Raw genomic sequence first — 20655 nt, forward strand, 5'->3', positions numbered from 1 at the left:
GCTAGTGATGCCCATATCCTGTAAATGAACAAAAATAAGATGGTCACAGCAAGGATCTATCTGCAGAGCACGTGGCAGTAACTGTGGTTCAGCAAATGTTAGTCAACTCTTTATCCCAATTTCTGCACACCTGGGGTAGAATTCAGTTGATAATAATAACCCAGAATTTACTGGAGCAGCCTGCAGACTGCATCATTTTCCAGCACGCTTCAGTTTGGAAAAATTCTGTCTGGTATGCTGCTGGAAGTGTGAGCTGGTAATGGTGTGACAAGGATAACAGGGAATCTGGGACCTAAGTCAGCAATGAAACCAACAGTGCATCCCCTTAACCAATGAGATTTGAGGATTGAGAAAATAAAATGGAACAATGGAACATGAGGCCAATGAGAGTGAATGAATCGGAGTTAAATCAGGTAATGAAAGATAAATGAGAGAAAGAGACAGAAAGGAAAGGAACAAAAATTAAATTTGAAGTTTAATCCAAGCTTAATGCGCATATACAGAAAGTTTTTAAAAATAACAGGGAGGTTGAGGCTGAAATTCCACGTGTGGGGGCAAATAATGACTCGGCGTAATTCTTTTCTTCACTTGAATTTGAGGGTAGATTTGCACATTAATAACAGTATGTGTTGGGAAGATGCTGTTATTGGGCCATTTTCTGGGAGAGAAATGTAAAGCTTTGTTGTTGATATTCTGTACAAATTATTTTGGCCTTTTACTGAACATTTGGTTCCAGCTACAATAAATCTTATGTGCCTGACATAAACATGGCAGTTTGGCTTAGATACCAACGAGGCTTGTGGTGCTTTTCTGGGCATGATTATGTGTGGACTGGCAGCCATACAGCACCTCTCGACATGTTGTAAAGGATCTTAAAGGTTTTGAACTGAACTGAATCCAGGAGAAAGAAGCTGGTTTTATTTGTAGCCTGCCAAACAATGTTTTGTGCAACACTAATGATGTTGACTGGGACAAGTAGCATTTTCATCGGTTAGCACACATCAGAAAGCTCTCTTTCCCCTTAGATAACGTGATCCAATGCTTGTTTATTAAACCTGTCCTGCAAAATAGCAGACCTCTCAAGTTTCATTTAATAAACAATACTGGTATATATTGATGACTGATTGTTGCTTAGAGATACTCTCAACTGTATTCTCAGGCACAGGAAAAACATTGGCATGGATTTTACATTGGAATGACAGCAAAACTGTCAGCATTTGCTATCTTTACAAATGGATAGCAAATTTGCTATTTTGCAACAGCTGGAACAGCAACTTCTGAATTCGACACATGGGCAGTATAACATGGAAATCCAGACATTACCATCAGCGATTCTACACTTCTCCAAAGGGTGTGCTGTTGAGGGACTCCCAGACTGCAATCAATGGGAAATCTTTAAATTGATGAGAACTTTCATTATTATGTGGCTAGTCTCACTGTAAAATAACTCTTGTAAAAATTAAACCTTGTTACATTAAATGTAACTGCATTTTTAAAGGCACACTGGCTTAATTATTACTGTTAACTTGCTCACTGACCATGAAAAGCTATTGTCAGATTTCTTCATTATGTCCAAAAAGAGTCCACGTTTAAAGAAAATAAGTTTTTTTTTCTCATTATATTAGCTTTCAAGTCCAATCATAAACATTTATTTGGCTTTTCAAAAATTTTAATTAAAGGTGGAGGATATTAAGAGTTCTTTATTTTCTGTTATTTTATGTGTGTGAATGCTTCATTTTGATAGGCTGCTTACCTACTTACCAACATCACTGCTGCTGCATGCCAAGAGATCCCCTTGACAAGGTGCCAGATTTAAACTGCCAACTGGAAAGGGCAAGTCCGCACCACAGAGATCACCAGATCTTTATGTGCAGATTTTTTTTTTAGGTCAGTAGCACACGCTGTTGCTTTGAGACTGACTGCAAAATCTAGCCCATAGTTGAGTGGGTTTTCCTGTGCTGGTGTGGGGAGGTGCACACCTAACATACATAATGTATAGCAACGCAGAAATGGGCAATATCCACATTAGGCATCATGCACATTCATAACACTCCAATACTGCACAAATCTTCAAGGCTGGCCATAGTTGCAGGCATAAGATCAACTGGCAATCTCAAGCTTCATTTCACTGAAACTTGTGGACTTTGCCTCTTTACCAATAACGACATTTATATTTTTGATCAACAGTTTGATGTTAATTATATAGAAATTCTCAGTTGGGAACTCCACTGTCACCTCCAGTACCAGAGTTGATGACCTATTTTTCTTACATAGTTATTGTGCTTCTTTTTATATAGGTTAATGATAAACCCCCAAACAATACACTCTGCTCATGAAAGCTCCAGGGAAACTGCCCAATTTAAAGGCAAGGAAAAAAGGTGCATTTGTTTTTGTGAAAAATATCGGTTAATGTAAGCTATCATTTTAGAAGGGCCATTTGTCAGTAGTAGCTATGTATTTTCAAAATAGACATTTTCAAATAAAGCTTACAAGCATTGACTTTAGTTTCAGAATATTTGGGTTGTTACTTCTTGAAGCTGATAGACCCAGTGTTAGGAGATTAATTCTGACAATTAGTTATTCAGAAGATTGAATGTTAATTAAAACAAATTATTATTGAAACCGAACAATACAGGATCCAAGCAGGACTAATGCAGAGCAATGTTATCCTGGTGAGAACACAAATACAAGTGTTTTTCACCAGCTTTTCCAACAAAAGGGTATATTTGAATGTTGGGTTTTTAAAGTGTATTCATACAATTGATATTGTTCCTGTAAAGAGTGAAAGCAATTATCTAGTAATTAATAAATGTTTAACGTGCATTGTATTGAAAATTCCCTGACTGTGACAACTCAACAGGGGCTGTTTGACATGGGTCCTACTCCTATGGTTGTGAAACGAACACTGAGATAAAACAGGAGCAGATTATACGCTGATGGTAAGGTTTTTATAAAGCAAAGAACTACTAGAACAGGCTTTCACCAAGAAGTTTAGGATCAGGGTGTAAAGTGGATATTATTTTAATTTGACCAAAACAGGCTTATTTTGGCGAAACAAAAATATCAATTTTCCAGGAGAGAGGGTAAATTGAAACCTTGTTTTCCTGCTTAGGTAGACATAAACTATCTCACAGTATTCTTTTGAAGAAGAGCAGGGGACCTTCCACACTAGCATGGTCATGATTTACCCCTCAACCAACACCACTAAAAATCAGATTATTTAGTCATTATCACATTGCTTTTAATGGGTGTTTGCTGTGTGCAAATTGGCTGCACTGTTTCCTACATTACAATAGTGGCTACGCTTCAAAAGTACTCTATTAGCTGTAAAGTGCTAAGGGGCATCCTGAGGAGGTGAAAAGCACCTATGTAAAGTTTTTCTTGCTTCCTGACATGAGGAATTATTTCATACTATTTTCAAAAACAAGTTGTACTGATTAAGTTAATAGCAAGTCCAATCATAGGTGTTAATCCATTTGTTTACTTGCTGTCTGAAAAACAAAATAGCTTAGATGTTTTATTCTGACCATATCTCACCAAAGAATGAATAGCCTGTCTATTGAAAACATACACACAAAGACTCATACAGAAGACAATAATCAAATTGAATGTTAAAGGAAAATGTACTGCTATAGTTCTTTGTTCATTATGTACTTCTACAAATTGGGCAGTGAAGATCAATGGTGGAATGTAAGGGATGCAGGATCTATTTCAGGACACAACTGAATCCAAGAAGGAAAATACACTAGATCCTAGTTATTTGCACTCCTTATGGACACATATTGAATGTTCACCACCCATCCCGCACCACCCCCACCCCCCCCAACCCCCAGCAATAGCTAGGCAGCAAAGTGATAAAGTGTGCTTGTAAGCTTGAGAGAAATACAATGGGTGGGATTTTCTGGCCCCGCCCACCTCCAGTCCCGCTGAAAGTCAGTGGACTTTCTCGTGAATCTCGTGTGGCGGGTCCCGCCATGGCAAGGCCGGAAAATCCCGGCCCATATCTATGATCTTGCTTGTAACAAGTTCTTGATCTCATTGGCATGGGAGATGGCTTTATACAAATGCAAGACCATGCAAAAAGTTAAAAAAAAAAATTGACACAGGGTTATCAGTGGTCCAGTCCAGTTAACACTGAATTCAGTGACTGAATATTAGAAATGTGACTAAACAATACATATCCAACAATAATATTGTCCTGTTATAGAGTCATGGAGGCCCTTTGGCCCATTGAATCTGTGCCGGTCAAACAAGTACCTAACTATTCGAATCCCATTTTCCAGCACTAGGCCCATAGCTTTGTATGCCATGGCATTGCAAGTGCACATCCAAACACTTCTTAAATGTTATGAGGGTTTCTGCCTCTACCACCCTTTGATGCAATGAGTTCCAGATTCCCACCACCCTCTGGGTGAAAAAATTCTTCCTCACATCCCCTCTAAACCTCTTGCCCCTTACCTTAAATCTATGCCCCTGGTTATTGATCCCTCCACCAAGGGGAGAAGTTCCTTCCTGTCCATCCTATCTATGCCCCTCATAACTTTATACACCTCAATCATGTCCCCCCTAAATCTCCTCTGCTCCAAGGAAAATAACTCCAGTCTATCCAATCTCTCCTCATAACTAAAACTCTCCAGCCCAGGCAACATCCTGGTAAATTTCCTCTACACTCTCTCTGGTGTAATCACATCCTTCCTATAATGCGGATTCCAGAACTGCATGCAATACTCTGGCTGTGGCCTAACCAGCGTTTTATACAGTTCCAGCATACCCTCCCTGCTGTTATATCCTATACCTTGGCTAATAAAGGCAAGTATCCCATATGCCTTCTTAACCACCTTATCTACCTGTCCTGCTACCTTAAGGGACCGGTGGACATGTGCACCAAGGTCCCTCTGATTCTCGGTACTTCCCAGGGTCCTACCATTCATCGTGTATTCCCAGGCCTTGTTTGTCCTGCCCAAATGCATCATCTCACACTTATCCGAATTAAATTCCATTTGCCACTGATCAGCCCATCTGACCAGCCCTTCTATATCCTCCTGTAATCTAAGGCTATCCTCCTCATTATTTAACACCCCACCAATTTTCGTGTCATCCGCGAATTTACTGATCAACACTCCTACATTTTAGTCTAAATCGTTTGTATGTACCACAAACAGCAAGGGATCCAACACTGATCCCTGTGGAACTCCACTGGACACAGGCATCCAGTCATAAAAACACCCTTCAAACATCACCCTCTGCATCCTGCCACTCAGCCAATTCTGGATCCAATTTGCCAAATTTCCTTGGATCCCATGGGCTCTTACCTTCATTACCAGTCTCCCATGCGTGACCTTAACAAAAGCCTTGCTGAAGTCCACGTAGACTAAGTCAAATGCATTGCCCTCATCTACACACCTGGTCACCTCTTCGAAAAATTAAATCAAATTGGTCAGACATGTGCCCCCCTGAAGAAAACCATGCTGACTGTCCTTGTTATTATATAAATATCAATTTGCTTGTATGCAATGCTTATAACATGACCAAAAACTTCACAAGGACATAGTCAGACAAAAATTGACATTGAGCCTAAAGAGGAGACATTGGGATAGGTGAAGCAAAATTGGTTTCAATCAAAGTCTTAAAGAATTACAGTGGACTTTAAAATACCACTGTGAGTAAAGGTAGTTATGGGTCACGTATTTGATTTGTATTTTATAAATAAAACTGTATATGGACAATTTTATACATTTTGCAATGAAGTGATCAGACACAAATAATACCTGGCAAGTTATTATTTGAGATTCATAACTAGTGAGCCTGTCCAAGAGTTGGACACTGAATCTTTGTGTGGGCTCGGGAAAACCAGACCTGCATAATTTTGCCCCTTCCAAAATGCACACCCGACCCATGTGTGACCTTGCCCAGGACTTTTGTCTTTTCACATTGGGGTCGGATTCGCAGCGCACTTTACAAGACATGATGGAGTGCTTGAAGAGTGTGGATGCGGAGCCAGGCCAATTAGAATGCCTGCCTCGGTTCTCCAAAACAGTAGCCTGGATCCCAACATTGTTTAAAGATCCCATAAACCTCACCCTCCCCACACACCCTATGCCCCCTCAGATCACATGCCACCATTCCCCCATGCCCCTCCATGCTCCCCCATGCCACCTCCATGCCTCCTCAAATACTCTATGCCACCCCATTCCCTTCAAATTTCCCATGCCATATCCAGGCCCCGATGTATCCCCAATAGCCACTCACCCAGTATGTACTATGTATTGTGCTCAGGAGCATATAACATTGCAATAACAATATAAATTATTTTAATATCATTGGAAAAACCCCTAACAATCTAATAAAGCTCTGAATTCAAACACACTATCATTGATACTAGAAAAGAACTACTCCAGTACAAAGATAATTGTAATCCTTTTAGTGTCTATTAGATTTTTAAACAAACCAAAACACATCAAAGGCATATTCTGTTACTGCAGCCTCTTAAAAGTTTCAATCATTCTTGGATCAAAAGACCACCTGCTGAGCTGAAGCCATTAATAGCCTTTGAAAACCAGCCAATCATTCATAATGGTGACAGCTGTAAAACAAAAACTTAAAGCTACATTACCTGAAAGTGACAGAACATAATGGTATCACATTTCAATTTCAAACCAGAGTGCCTTCAATTAATAGAAAGGAGCAGTGCAGGGAGTTTTTTTTCAACTTTCAAAAACACTTTTTTTTAAACAGCTGGAGCTGTCAGTCAATTTAAATCACAGCAGAAAGCATGACTACAGAAGCTGACAGGACATTTTTTTGCTTACATTTTAATCCATTATGGCACTTCGGACAATTTGAAAAGTATTGTAGTGAATGATAACAATTACACAATGCTGGTCAATGTAAGGTTCATCTTACTTTGCAGGATAGGTCCTTATGATGAATCATTGCATTAGAAACACATCTACATTACAATACAGCAAATAGTGATATTTGAAGGTGTCAAAATACTTTAGATTTAGTTTTCAGAATGTTCCTGATTCCTCAGCACAGTTCCCCCATGGTCGCTAATCATCCAAGGAGGGGCAATTTTTTAGGGCTTTCAAAACCCACACCAACATACAAAAATAGTGTACAGGAGGAAAAACAATTTTTCAATGGTCCTCATAGTTGGGCCCTGACATTGGAAGAAGTTTGTGTGTGTTTTGCACCAAAGCTTTCCCAGCCCACCAAAACATCACACGAAAATGGTGTGGGGTCAGGAAGGCACAGGGAAATTGTTTTTCCAGCAAAAAAACAAACTAATTTCAGTGTTCTACAACCCAATTCACACCTCCACTAACTTATAGCATACTACCCTTCAAATCAACTCAAATCTCTCAAATTTAACTTACCGATACTTCTGCTCCTCACTTCCCAGAAAGAAATGGTCAAAGACAGCAAATGCTTCATTTCCATTCCAGTCCTTCAGTTGAATGCGTAGAACATGAGGAGACTGGCTGGTAAGCAGGTGAACAAATTCATTTCCTAGCCAATATTCTCCTGAGGGGTCTCCAAAACCCTGATGAAACAATAGTTGTAAATAATCATTAAGTAGCATCACACAAGAACAGAAGATCTGACCCAGATGGAACAAGACTTTGTGAATAGTAACTTATTTCAAAACTATTTGCACTTAAATGCATTTGCTTTTGAATTAAGATAAAATGACAATGTTATCTGAGGCTAATAATACATATGGCTGCAAGAAAAACTGATAACTCTTGACACTTAGCATAGAATACAATTACATGCAAAATTTAGCCCAGTTTATTCAGTGATATTTTGTTTAAAAAGGGATGCTTTTGTAATGGGCCATCCTGCCATCACTCTCCTACTTGTGCTATGGAACAAAGAGCAGAAGATTTTAAATACAATTTTTGGGAAAATAAGATCATGCTAAAATGACTTGAAGAGTTTCCATGCATGTTACATCACAGGCTTGGAAAAAGGTAACAGAAGGATTGTGTGAGCATATTTTTCACAAGGACTATCTACAATTAAAAAAACTATTTATCAACCAGAAAGATGTTGAATAGCAGCTTGTTCTACCTTTGTATCATCAGAAATAGGGCAAGGTAGGTTGTTGTAGTACAGCACGCAGAGCACAATAAGTTATGTCAGGTAACTCCTGTGCATTATCTATGGGCTTATTGATCAATAGATCAAATCAACCTTAGTAATAAGCAAGGTAGTTTATTCACAGTTGCTAAAAACATGCCTTCGCTAAAGAGTAAACTTCTTCCTCTGTATTTTTTTTATGCCAGCTGAATTAGATTTGCGAATTTGTTTCTAGTAGTTTCAAATTATGTACTGGATTGTGCGGTTGAGCCAAGTCTGCAAGGAGCCAAACCAAGATTACCCAAACACTTTTTATTTAGGACCCCTGAAGATATTGGAATGACATTTATCTCATCAATTTGGGTGATTCAAGACTTGGTCCTAGGTGACTGGAGAGTGTGCTGATAATTGCAAAAAAAAAACAAAAAAATAAATGGAATTTCAGCAGGTTAGAACCTTGAATATAGGAGAAAATAAATGCTTTTCACTGTTAATGAAAAAAATGACATGTATGCACAAAATGAATCTAATCACAAAGATCCTTTTTAAAGGGGCATAGAGTGTTCTAAAATGGTCAGTTCATCTTGGCCTCAACATACATGACATGATGACATTTAAATTACCAATAAATTAATACATTGCTACCTGGGTATGACACTAGACCATTATTAAAAATACTGAGCTTTCCAAGTTTAAGCAATCAAAATTCTACCCCCAAAATAAAACTAATAACAGTCAATTACTATATAAGCTTTCACATTTTGATATACATCAAGACATGGAGCTCTCTATAACTACATCTATATTTTTAGATAGAAAGCTTCTTCTCACCACAATTAAGATTAAAATAAAATATATTTATCCCCGTAATTGAAATCACTGGAAGACATTTGATCATAAAGTTCTCCTGTGTATCATTATGGATATTTACACTTTGTGGTTCCTTCTCTCCCTCATGGGTATTCATAGCAAATATTTAGACAAATTATATGGGGTCAGAAGTTTGTATGACCTACCATAATCTCCAGGAACTTTGGGCAGAATTTAATGGATTTTCTATCCCGCCACCCAAAATGTCGTCAGGGAATGCATGCCTGCTGATGCTGGCTGCCCCTCAACCATTTAATGCTCAGAGGAACAGTGGCCACTACTGGGATTACAAGCAGTCCAATAAGTCGAAGTCCCAGAGCCAGCAGGCAGGTAAATGCTAGGGGGGGTGTCGCAATGGGGGTGAGAGAGGAAGCCCATTTTTTGGCCAAATTATGCCTCAATTGGGGCGAGGGCAGGTGGGCCGCTTCAGGCCCTATCCACTCTCCCATAAAATTGAGGGCAGGTTGGGGGAGGCAGGAGAGTGGGGTGAAGGCCACCTGGGTAATTTTACAGGCAAATCCTCCTCTGCCTCGCAAACACAAGGTGAGGGCCTGTAAAAGTTCTGCCCTTTGTTTCATTGGATTTGGGAACCAGAAAAGGAATGTGTTGAGAGCAGGTTGGGAGTGGGGGGAGGGGTGAGATGGGGTGGAGGTTGGTGGCGTGATGAAGGGTGGGGGCTGGTTGGAGGGTGGCAGTGGGTGGAGGATGAGGGGGGGTGTTGGTGGAGATTGATGGAGGGTGGCAGGTGGGGTGGGTGAGTGGGGTGTTAATTGTTCAGCAGGTTTACTTTTAAATACAAAATACAAAAAATGCAGGTCTGGCAGCATCTGCGGAGAGGAGCGCAGTTAACATTTCGAGTCCGAATAACCCTTCAACAGAACTAAGTGAAAATAGAAGAGACGTGAAATATAAGCTGGTTTAAGGGGGGGGGGGGGGTGGGACAAGTAGAGCTGGATAGAAGGCCGGTGGAGATAACCAAAAGATGTCACAGACAAAAGGACAAAGAGGTGTTGAAGGTGGTGATATTATCTAAGGAATGTGCTAATTAAGGGTAGAAAGCAGGATGAGCAAGGTACAGATAGCCCTAGTGGGGGTGGGGTGGTGTGAAGGAATCAAAAAAGGCTGAAAGGTAGAGATAAAACAATGGATGGAAATACATTTAAAAATAATGGAAGTAGGTGGGAAAAGAAAAATCTATATAAATTATTGCAAAAAAAAGGGGGAGAATCGAAGAGTTCATGATCTAAAATTGTTGAACTCAATATTCAGTCCGCAAGGCTGTAAAGTGCTAGTCGAAAGATGAGGTGCTGTTCCTCCAGTTTGAGTTGAGCTTCACTGAAATAACGCAGCAAGCCAAAGACGGATATATGGGCATGAGAGCAGGGTGGAGTGTTGAAATGGCAAGTGGCAGGGAGGTCAGGGTAATGCTTGCGGACAGACCGAAGGTGTTCTGCAAAACGGAATTTTTAAATACATTTTGAGGGCTTCCTGACACAGCTTCTGCTGTTAATGATTTTCAACGCAGGTCCAATGCCTGTGAGTAACAATGTGAGTATCTTGGAGTAAATCTATGGGCAAGTTCAGGGCATCTAGCCTAGGTCTATAATGGCAAAGTCAGTGTTAGAGGCACCACACAGCCTATCTCTGCCCATCAGAAGTTTGAATCCCTGGTTAAGTACAGCACAAGTTGGGACTCTCTCTGGCTCCTGACCTGCAACAGTACAGCTGCCATAATTAGACTAAGTCACTTATGAAGCCTCTTCTGTATGAAATAGGATAGACCTAGTCAAACAATTCTGCTGGATTCCTCTAAGATAAAAGCAAAACACTGCAGATGCTGCAAACCTGGAATAAAAACTGGAAAAACTCAGCAGATCTGGCAGCAACTGTGGAGATATAAACAGCATGAAGGTTTTGAGTCCATGTGACTCTTCTTCAGAGCTATACAGAAGTAGAAAAATTATTCTGTTGAAGAGGGGGTGGAGCAGGTGGAGCAAAAAAGGTCAGGGATAGATGGGACCTCAAGAGATATTAACAAAGGTGTCATGGGCACAAGGCAAAGGGAGTACTAATGGTAATGTTAAAGACTAAAGAAAGTGCTGATAGTGGCATAAAGGTAAGATAGCAGAATTTGTTAATAGCAGAACAAGGGTCAGTGCTCTGTGAAAGCACAACATAGAAACAAATGAAAGATGGCCCTATGGATGGGGGTGGGGACTGGGCAAAAAGGACAAAAATAAATAAATAAAATTAATAAAAAGTAAAAAATAGATAAAATAAAAAAGTTGGATGAAAAAGGGGTAAAGATGGAGGAGAGAGTTCACGGTCTGACGTTGTTGAACTCAATGTTAAGTCCGGAAGGCTGTAAGATGCCTAATTGGAAGATGAGGTGGTGTTCCTACAGTCTGCGTTGGGCTTCACTGGAACATTGCAGCAGGCTAAGGATGGACATGTAGGCATGAGAGCAGGGTGGTATGTTGAAATGGCAAGTGACCTGAAGGTGTGGGTCATGCTTGTGAACTGAGCGAAGGTGTTTCGCAAAACGTTCACCTAGTCTGCATTTAGATTCCCCAATGTAGAGGAGACCACATTGTGAACAGCAAATGAAGTAGACCAAATTGAAGGAGGTAAAAGTGAAGTGCTGCTTCACTTGAAAGGAATGTTTGGGCCCTTGGATGGCGAGGAGGGGGAAGGAAAGGGGCAGGTGTTGCACCTTCTGCGATTGCATGGGAAGGTGCTGTGGGAAAAGGATGAGGAGTTGGGGGTGATGGCAAAGTGGACCAGGGTGTCCTGGAGGGAAAGGTCCCTATGGAATGCTGACAAGGGGTTGAGGGGAATATGTGTTTGGTGGTGGCATGATGCAGAAATTTCTACTTCTCTTTAGCTCTGAAGAAGTCATACAGACTCAAAAAGTTAACTCTGTTTCTCTCTCCACAGATGCTGCCAGACCTGCTAAGTTTTTCCAGCATTTTCTGTTTTTATTGTGCTGGATTCCTCTCTATCTTTTGCCTATCTCACTAAGTTCCTATAGATCAGGACCGCCAAACTTATTAAAACTTTATCCATATTCCCCTACCTCGTATCCTAAGTTCTCTCCAAAGTCATATTGTCCATGTGCCCCGTGTCCTTCTCTCTTGACCTCATTCCCACTAAACTGGTTACCTTTCAGATACCCTTCTTGGCTTCCAGGCCTGTGGACATTATAAGTAGGTCCCTCTTCTCAGATATTGTCCCTTTCCTTTTCAAAATTGATATGACTCAATTCCTCAAAAAAACCCCCATGACCCCTTGGTCCTTGCAAACAATGATCCTATCTTCAACCTGCCTTTGTTCTTGAAACTCGCTCGATAAGTTGTTGTCTTCCAAACCTGTACCCATCTTTTCTGAGACTCTATATTTGGATCTCTTGAATAAGATTTCTGCCCATGCCAGACTACTGAAACTGCCCTAATCATTACACAAGTTAAATTTGTGACTCAGATTGTCGTACATTATTCTTCCTCACCCTTCTTGACGTTTTTGCAACCTTTGACATCCTCCTGCAATGCAATTCCGCAGTGATGCCCACCTCAGTGTGAGCGCCTCTCACTTGATTTTACTCTCCATTGCCCCTGAGTTTTCAGATTGCTTTGCTGATATCCAGTCCTGGATTTGGTGCAATTTCCTTCAATTCCACCTCCATTGGTGTTTTCAAGCTAAACCAGGCTGTTTGCAAGCTTGACATCCTATTTGACCTAGAATTGAGCTGGCATCCCATATCCTCTCCAGCACAAAGAATGCCCACTTCCTTCCCTGAAACACTTTAACATCTCTGATCATCTGTGACTGAAACACTCATCCATGCCTTTGTCACCTGAGGCTGGAATCCTGCAGTGAGTTACTCACTTCTTGACTCCCCAAAGCCTGTCCACCATCTACAAGACACTAGTGAGGAGTGATGGAATACTTTCCATTTGCCTGGATGAGTGCAACAGATACATGGGAACACCACCAACTGGAAGTTTCCCTCCAAGATACTCACCATCCTGACTTGGAAATATATCGTCGCTCCTTCACTGTCGCTGGGTCAATATCCTGGAACTCCCTCACTAACAGCAATGAGGGTGTATCTACACCACATAGACTGCAGCAGCTCAAGAAGGCAGCTCACCACCACCTTCTCAAGGGCAATTAGGGATGGGCAATAAATGCTGGCCCACTCGGCGACACTTACTTCTCGTAAAATGAATTAAAAAAAAACAACACTCAAGAAGCTCGACACCATCTAGGACAAAGCAGCTTGCTTGATTGGCACCCTATCCACCACACTAAACATTCATTCCCTCCACCACTGATGGAGAGTGGCAGCAGTGTGCACCATCTACAAGATGCATGCAGCAACTCACCAAGTGTCCTTTGACAGAAACTTCCAAAGCCATCCCTTCACTGTTGCTGGGTCAAAATCTTGGAACTCTCTGCCTAATAGCAATGTGGGTGTACCTACACCACATGGACTGCAGTGGTTCAAGAAGGCAGCTCACCACCACCTTCTCAAGGGCAATGAAGGATGTGCAATTATCGCTAGCCCAGCCAGCAATGCCTACATCCCATGAAAGAACTAAAAAAAAAAATTCCACGGCTTGTGGCCTAGGCAACTAAAGTACTGTTACCAATGGTGGCACAATTAAAATGGAAGAAGATCCAGAAGCCAGATTTTGAGGGGAATAGATATCTCGGAGGGTTGTGGGGCGGCTGGAGAGATTTGAAAATAAGGGTGAGAAAGTTAAAATCCAGGCACTGCTTAACCTGGAGTCAATAAAAGTCAGTGAAGACAAGCATGAGGACTTGATGCAAGTTAGGACATGGGCACATGACATTACGATTCCAGTGCTTCCCTGGTCAGCCTCTCATCCTCCATAAACATCAGCTCATTGAAAACCTCTGCTCCCCATATCCCATCCGTCACCAAGTTCCACTCATCCATCACCAGTATGCTTGCTGCACTACATTGGTTCCCAATCCTTCAACAGCTCAAATTTAAAGCTTTACCCCTCCTTATCGCTGTAATCTTCTCTAGCCCTTCTCTCGCCTCATGTGCACTCTGAAGTCCCTTTGCTTCCCCCTTGGTGGCAGTGCCTTCAGCTAACTCAGCCTTGCTCTGAATGCTTTCCCCAAACTTCTCCATCTCTGATTCACTACTGTGAAGTACCTTGGGATGATTTTTTATAGTTTAAGGTACTATAATAAAGAGTTGCTGTTGCTGAATTGCAGTACATTGCTTACTGGGCAATGTTGTGACTCCCATCTATCACTTCAGAAGGTAGAAAATCCAAATTGTCAGACCGCATATAGGCTAAAATCATCCACAATTATTGTACAAACATACAGGCACAGGAAAATCAGCAGGTATTATTACAATCAATAAAAGTTCCTCAGTAAGCAAACTGAATCATCTGTTTAAAAAAGTGCAAATTGTTTGAAACATGGGGGGGCAGTAATGAAATTAGTCAACACCAGCAGTGCAAAATTATCAGCTTATTTTATATATATACACTGTTCCAGTTTTTATTTTCCATTGACTTGGAAAATATTTCCAAGAGTTTTAATTTCAGACCAAGTAAAAGCAACAGTGAGACAGGAAATGAGCCTCGGACAAAAGGTTTGAACAATTACTCTGTGAGCTTCAGCGGAAAGCAGATCAGCCGCAGTGAAAAAATGTCTGCCAGTTTGATACTAACATAGCCCAATGCCACACCCATAGAATTTATGTGCGTATACATTGTCTTCTGGAGCTTTTATTTTTCCTTCAATAATTGAAGTGAGGTGAATAGAAAACAAAAAAAAAAGCATAAGATAATCTCTGGGTTGTAAGGATTTTATTTCCTTGACGCTCAAATAATTTATTTGCAGCAAATGTTAACAGTTTTATCACCATGGTAGACTAAAGGATAATGGTTTGCAACTGTTCATACCTGATAGAGAAGAGCTGCCTTATTTTGACACTTGAAAGGAACTAAAAATTATGCTTTCAAGCAGAAATTTTCTGGGTTTGCTCACCAGCAAAAGTACCTTTATCTTCATTGATTTCTGAACAAAAGCTATCTGCCATTCTCCGAAACTGCCAGTGTCCCATCTGCTATTTTGAAAGTTAGTGAAGGATGACAGCCTTCATTTAACACTAGCTATTTGTAAAATCATAATATTAAAACAGAATTTCCTCTTTTTATGGTAATTTGTAAGTTGAGGAATTTACTCTTTGGGTACAAGAACACAGGAAAAACTGAACCGGAATGCAGATAACAATGCAACAGAGTTAACGTTTCGAGTCCGTATGAGTCTTCTTCATACGGACTCGAAACATGAGCTCTATTTCTCTCTCCACAGATGCTGCCAGATCTGCTGAGTTTTTCGAGCATTTCTGTTTTTATGTCAGATTTCTAGTGTTTGCAGTATTTTGCTTTAATTAGATAACAGTGGTATTGAGAGGATTGGAGGCTACTCAGATAATGGTGTTTAAAATATTTTTTAAAATGACAGGTTAGGTATGGGGAAACTATTTCCTCTGGTGGACAAATCAAGAATAAGGGGACATAAAACCTGTATTTTGTGGTCAGCGGTTGTAAAAAAACAGTGCTTACCATTCATTATGTTTACCGTTGTCCACAGACTTTACATGGGCTGTTACACAGCAAATCATGAGGGAGAATTTTCTCCCCGTCGGGCGGGCGAACAGCCGATTGCCGCCCGCGATCGGCTGCACGCCGCCATTTTACGTGGGCGGGCTAACCCAGCGGGACGCGCACCCAGTAACGCTGAGCGGGTGGGGGAAGGAGGGAGGGTCGGGGCTTGCACTCCTTCGTGCGCATGCGTGCGCAAGAGCCCAGAAATCTCCCTGAGGCACAGCACTGCCTCAGGGTGATTATTTTGACCCTATGAAGAATTGAAATAAGGAAAAAAAAGTATTCATATGTGTCTCCTCATGTGACAGTCAATGAATTTTTAAAAAATTTTAAATTTAATTTATAAAGCTTTAATGAAACCTCATCCCACCCATGGACTCATGGTTTCATGATAAATGCGAAGGTTACCTGGGCTTTTCGCCTGCCCCCCAACCTTAAGGTTGGCTGGACAGCCCTGTCGATCATTTCAAGTGGTTGTTAAATGACCTTAATAGGCCTTTGACAGTTCTGCGGACACGCAGCCGACTCTGGTGTGCGCCCGCCAAGCTGAAGATCGGAATGACGTGCAGTGACGTCGGGACTTATGCCCAATGTCACCGCACATCATTTTATGTGTCAGTGAGCGGGGCCTGACCCCGCACACCGATCAGATGATTCAGGCCATGGTAATCAGGAGACTGATTCAGTGCTGTGCCCGCGACAGGGAATCTGGGACTAGTGGGCAGAATTTAATGCACTCCCCTGTGGTGGGGGCATTTAATCGAAAGGGAATGCACTCACCATACAGGAACCCCAAAAAGCAAACCCTGTGAGGATTGCTTACGGGTTTCTGGGGCGGGGGTGGGGCCGAGGAGGGGGAGGGTCCCTGGTTCAAAGGCAGCTAGTACCTGATCATAAGACCCAGCATTGGAAAGGGTGGGCCCAAGGAGATCCAACCCCTGCCTTTTCTTCAGAAGCCCTCCCCATGACCCCCATCCTGCGGTCCCCATCCTGCCACCTGTGGCCTGAATCCCTTGGCGATCCTAGGTCTTGGCTGCACTGCCGAACAATCTTGGGAGGACATAACTTCTGCCCCCAGCCATGTTCCTTGACTCTGGGAAGGCCCACTGCTGCCCAGTTAAATGCCTGATGAGCAGGCACTTCATGCGGCAGGACTTCTCGCTAAGAGGCGATGCGGGGCTCCCGCTGGCTCTCCAGCCAGTGGACAAATGTCTCCATTGCCTACATCAAATTCTGCCCTGGTTTTGCAGAGTAAGGAACATTCTGCTTCTTCAACCAATCAGATTGAATAATCCTTACTGCCACACACAGGGTTTTAACAAAAAAGTATATGTCAGAATATTTAATTCAATGTAAAATCATGTTGAGAAAGCAAAATAGAGAGAAGTTAATAAAGCTGGGATTAAAAGAGAGATATGAGGAAGAAAGAAAAATTTAGAAAAGTTTTATCATTTTTCTTTTAATATATTTTGTTAAATCTCCAACTATAATTAAAACTGGGAAGATTGTGAGTTCACATTTGTAGAAGTAAGTTTTCAGTGACAGGGAGGTTCGTTGTCATAAATTAAGATGTATTACATCAATAAAAAAGTAATTTACACTTGAATGGGCAAGCCCTGACCCTTTCTGTTGTGTTTATTGAGGGTGTAGTGGGTAGGTACCACAACTTCATGTCCTTCTCATATTTGAATGCTGAGCCTTTCGGTGAGATACTTGTTTAGTGGAGCCTGTGGAGGAGTGGGGAAAATCAAACAGTAACTTTCTGCATTCAACTGCAAATGTGCAGATGCTGGAAGCTGCTATCCTGATTTACTCCTTGATAATGTGAGCGATGATGGCCATACCATTATTTCTAGCGCAAAGTCCAGGATAATAAAATTAAAGCAATACTAAACAGGAGCAAAATTGGCAAACCATCTTTTTTCACATTAAGGGTAACAGAAATCTGGCATTGTCTTCACCAAAGGCTGTGGAAGTTGGGCCCATTGAAGTTTTCAAGACTGAGATAGATGGACTTTTGTTAGGAAAGGATAAAAATGGATATGGAGCAACGTGAGTAAATGGAGTTAGGGTGCCTTTCAGACACATTCTAATTGAATGGCAGAGTAGGCTTGAGGAACTGAATGGCCTACTCCTGTTATTAATGTTCTTCTGTACTGAACAGTGTCACGAAATTGAAAGTCAATCTGCTCATCATCTCTTAAAACAACATCTTTGAAAATTAACCTGAGTCCTTGGTGTATTCGAATACAACCCTTTGCCTATGTTTTTCATTCAGTTATTTTTCAGTTTAATAAAATATCCTGCTCATAAGAAGATTAACACTTTCCTTTCTACACTCCTACCCTAGGGGAGATGGTAGTGTAGTGGCAATGTCATAGCACGAGTAATTTAAAGGCCCAGGCTAATAGTTTAGGGACATGGGTTTAAATCCTACCGTGGCAGATGGTGGAATTCAAATTCAATTAATAAAATCTGGAAATGAAAGCTAGTTTTAGTAATGGTGACCATGAAACTATTATCATTAAAAGCCTTTTAATGCCCTCAAGGGAAGGAAATTTGCTGTCCTTACCTGGTATGGCCTACATGTGACTTCAAACCCACAACAATGTGGCTGACTCTTAACTGCCCTCTGAAATGGCCCAGCAAGCTATTCAGTTCAAGAGCAATTAGGAATGGTAACAAAGGCTGGCCTTGCCAGCGATGCTTACGTCCCATAAAATAGAAAAAAAACTGCTTGCTTCCATATCGTGAACTATGAATGTCATTAAGCAGTGAATGCCAGTAAACATTTTTCCAATGTTCACTACCCAAACTCACAAGGGGAAATGGTGATGCAGTGGTAATATCACTGGACTCATATTCCAGAGGCCCAGGATAATGCTGTGGGGACATGAATACCACCAAGGCAGCTGGTGGAGTTTGCCACTGACACCCACATTCCATGAAAAAAATTTTAAAAATATAGAAGTTGTGAATAGGAAGAAACATAAGAACACAAGAAACAGGAGCAGAAGACCATAAGGCCAGTTGATCCAGCACCACCATTCAGAACGATCATGACTGATCTTGGGCTTCAACTCCATTTTCCCAATGCTTCCCCTATCCTTTGATTCCCTGAGAGACCAAAAATTTGTCTATCTCAGCCTTAAATATATTCAATGGTGGCACATCCACAATCCTCTAGGGTAGCAAATTCTAAAGATTCACAACCCTTTGAGTGAAGAAATTTCTCTCATCTCAATGCTAAATAATCAGCCCTAATCCTGGAACTGTGACCCCCTGTTCTAAGTTTCTTAAACAACATCTTAGCATCTACCCTGTCAAACCCCTTCATAATCTTGAATATTTCAATGGGATCACCTCTCATTCTTCTAAATGCCAGAGAATATAGACTCATTTACTCATCATTAAAAATCCTCTCATCCCAGGGACCAATCTAGTGAACCTTTGTTGTACTGCCTCCAATACAAGTATATCCTTCCTTAACTATGAAGACCAAAACTTCACACAGCATTCCAGGTGTGGTCTTCCCAAAGCCACATACAATTGTCGCAGGATGTCTTTATTTGTGTACTCCAATCCCCTTGGAATAAAAGTCAACATGCCATTTGCTTTCCAACATTTTGTAATCCTTGTACGAGTACGCACTAGTCTCTCTGAACATTAACATTGACAGCATAAGCAACACAATCATGGATACTTTATATTTTATCAAAAAGTTGATATTGTAAAATAAATGCTGACCCATTGGCATCCATTTTGCCCCTTTGATGGAAACCAGGCCAAGGGGTAGTTAAAATAAAGTATCTCACGAACCCTCAGTAATCTCACTTCCATCCCACATGTCTACATATTGAACTGCTCTTTTGAGTAGGTGAGTAGGACATATGCAGGAAGGAAGCAGGGTCCTACTGGAATTATACAGATTGGGTCCAACAAAACGGGGCATGTGTCTGTTCCCCTTATCAGGGAACCCTTTTAGGAGCCTGCATGAAGGCAAGTTTTAAAGCTATATTTCGGGCTTCACTGTGGGTGAGTAGGGAAAAGAGGGCTGCTGTGGAGCACCAAAGGAGGCCTTGGACTTCACTTGAGCGGACAACCTCCATGGTCACTGTTACAGGTTCACCCTGCTGCCTATGCCTTCCACCCGGTTCACTGACTGCTGGGGACTGATGACATCGATCTCCAGCTGTGGCCTCTTCCTGTATTTCAGACACATTGCCACTCTTGCCAGATGTCAGGGGGAAGCTGTGCTCTTTTACTGTATTTAAATGCTGGCCTAAGCCCTGGCTTTGCAGGGTTCATCACCCGCCACTGAGCTGCCCTGCACCTTTCCTGCCTCCCTGTTAATATTGAGGCCATTCTTTTTTAGAACTAGTATTGGATGTTTTCATGACAAGAATGTTCCGATAATATTGCCTCAGCAGAAAAACCTTGACTAAGAATTAGCCATCGACACGCTGACAAGTGTGAACTGGGTATGGGGTCATTCTGTGCTTGCTTGATATCATTGTTCGTGTCTGACATGAAGAAAGAAAGAAAAACACATCTTTTGAAAATAATGAAAATATTTGTCTAATAGCTATTTTCACAGGATGGTAATAGTTTTTTTCTTACTGTCCGGGATCTAACCAGAAGATACCACAATGTCTACCAGAAATGCACATAAGAATATAAAGCTCCTACAGCTACCATTCCAACTTGATTCCTCCAACCACAAATATGTGGGTTATGCAGCTGCAATTCATTTACTAGTCAGAGAATGTTATGTATGGACCCTCTTAAGCTGGGAAATTATTAACCAGTCTGCACCTCCCGCAAGTTTTTCTTTCCCGGAAATCTTACAGATCAACTCTCACAAATCCCCCAACACACTCCTGCAGAGCGAGGGATAGATTAATACCAAATAGAAAACACACTCTCGCTATTCGTCTCCTGCTGTACAGAAAGTGACCTAACATAACCAGCTCCCCCATTTTCCCTCAGACCGGGTGGGATTGCCCTTGAATATTATGGTGCTTATGGAGAACCCAAAAAT

The 20655-nt window shown here is 41.4% G+C and overlaps 1 protein-coding gene across 3 annotated transcripts in view; it reads right to left on the reverse strand.

The window, feature by feature from the left end:
* Positions 1–20655, reverse strand: part of angpt2b (angiopoietin 2b) — a 263137-nt gene that overhangs the window by 67246 nt on the left and 175236 nt on the right. For all 3 annotated transcript variants that reach the window (XM_041212758.1, XM_041212757.1, XM_041212759.1), the window contains one exon: positions 7380–7546. In XM_041212758.1, the coding sequence (XP_041068692.1) occupies positions 7380–7546 (167 nt within the window). The remainder of the gene's footprint in view (positions 1–7379; positions 7547–20655) is intronic.

Source organism: Carcharodon carcharias, chromosome 19, assembly GCF_017639515.1.
Source record: "Carcharodon carcharias isolate sCarCar2 chromosome 19, sCarCar2.pri, whole genome shotgun sequence".
NCBI classification, from domain to species: Eukaryota; Metazoa; Chordata; class Chondrichthyes; order Lamniformes; family Lamnidae; genus Carcharodon; species Carcharodon carcharias.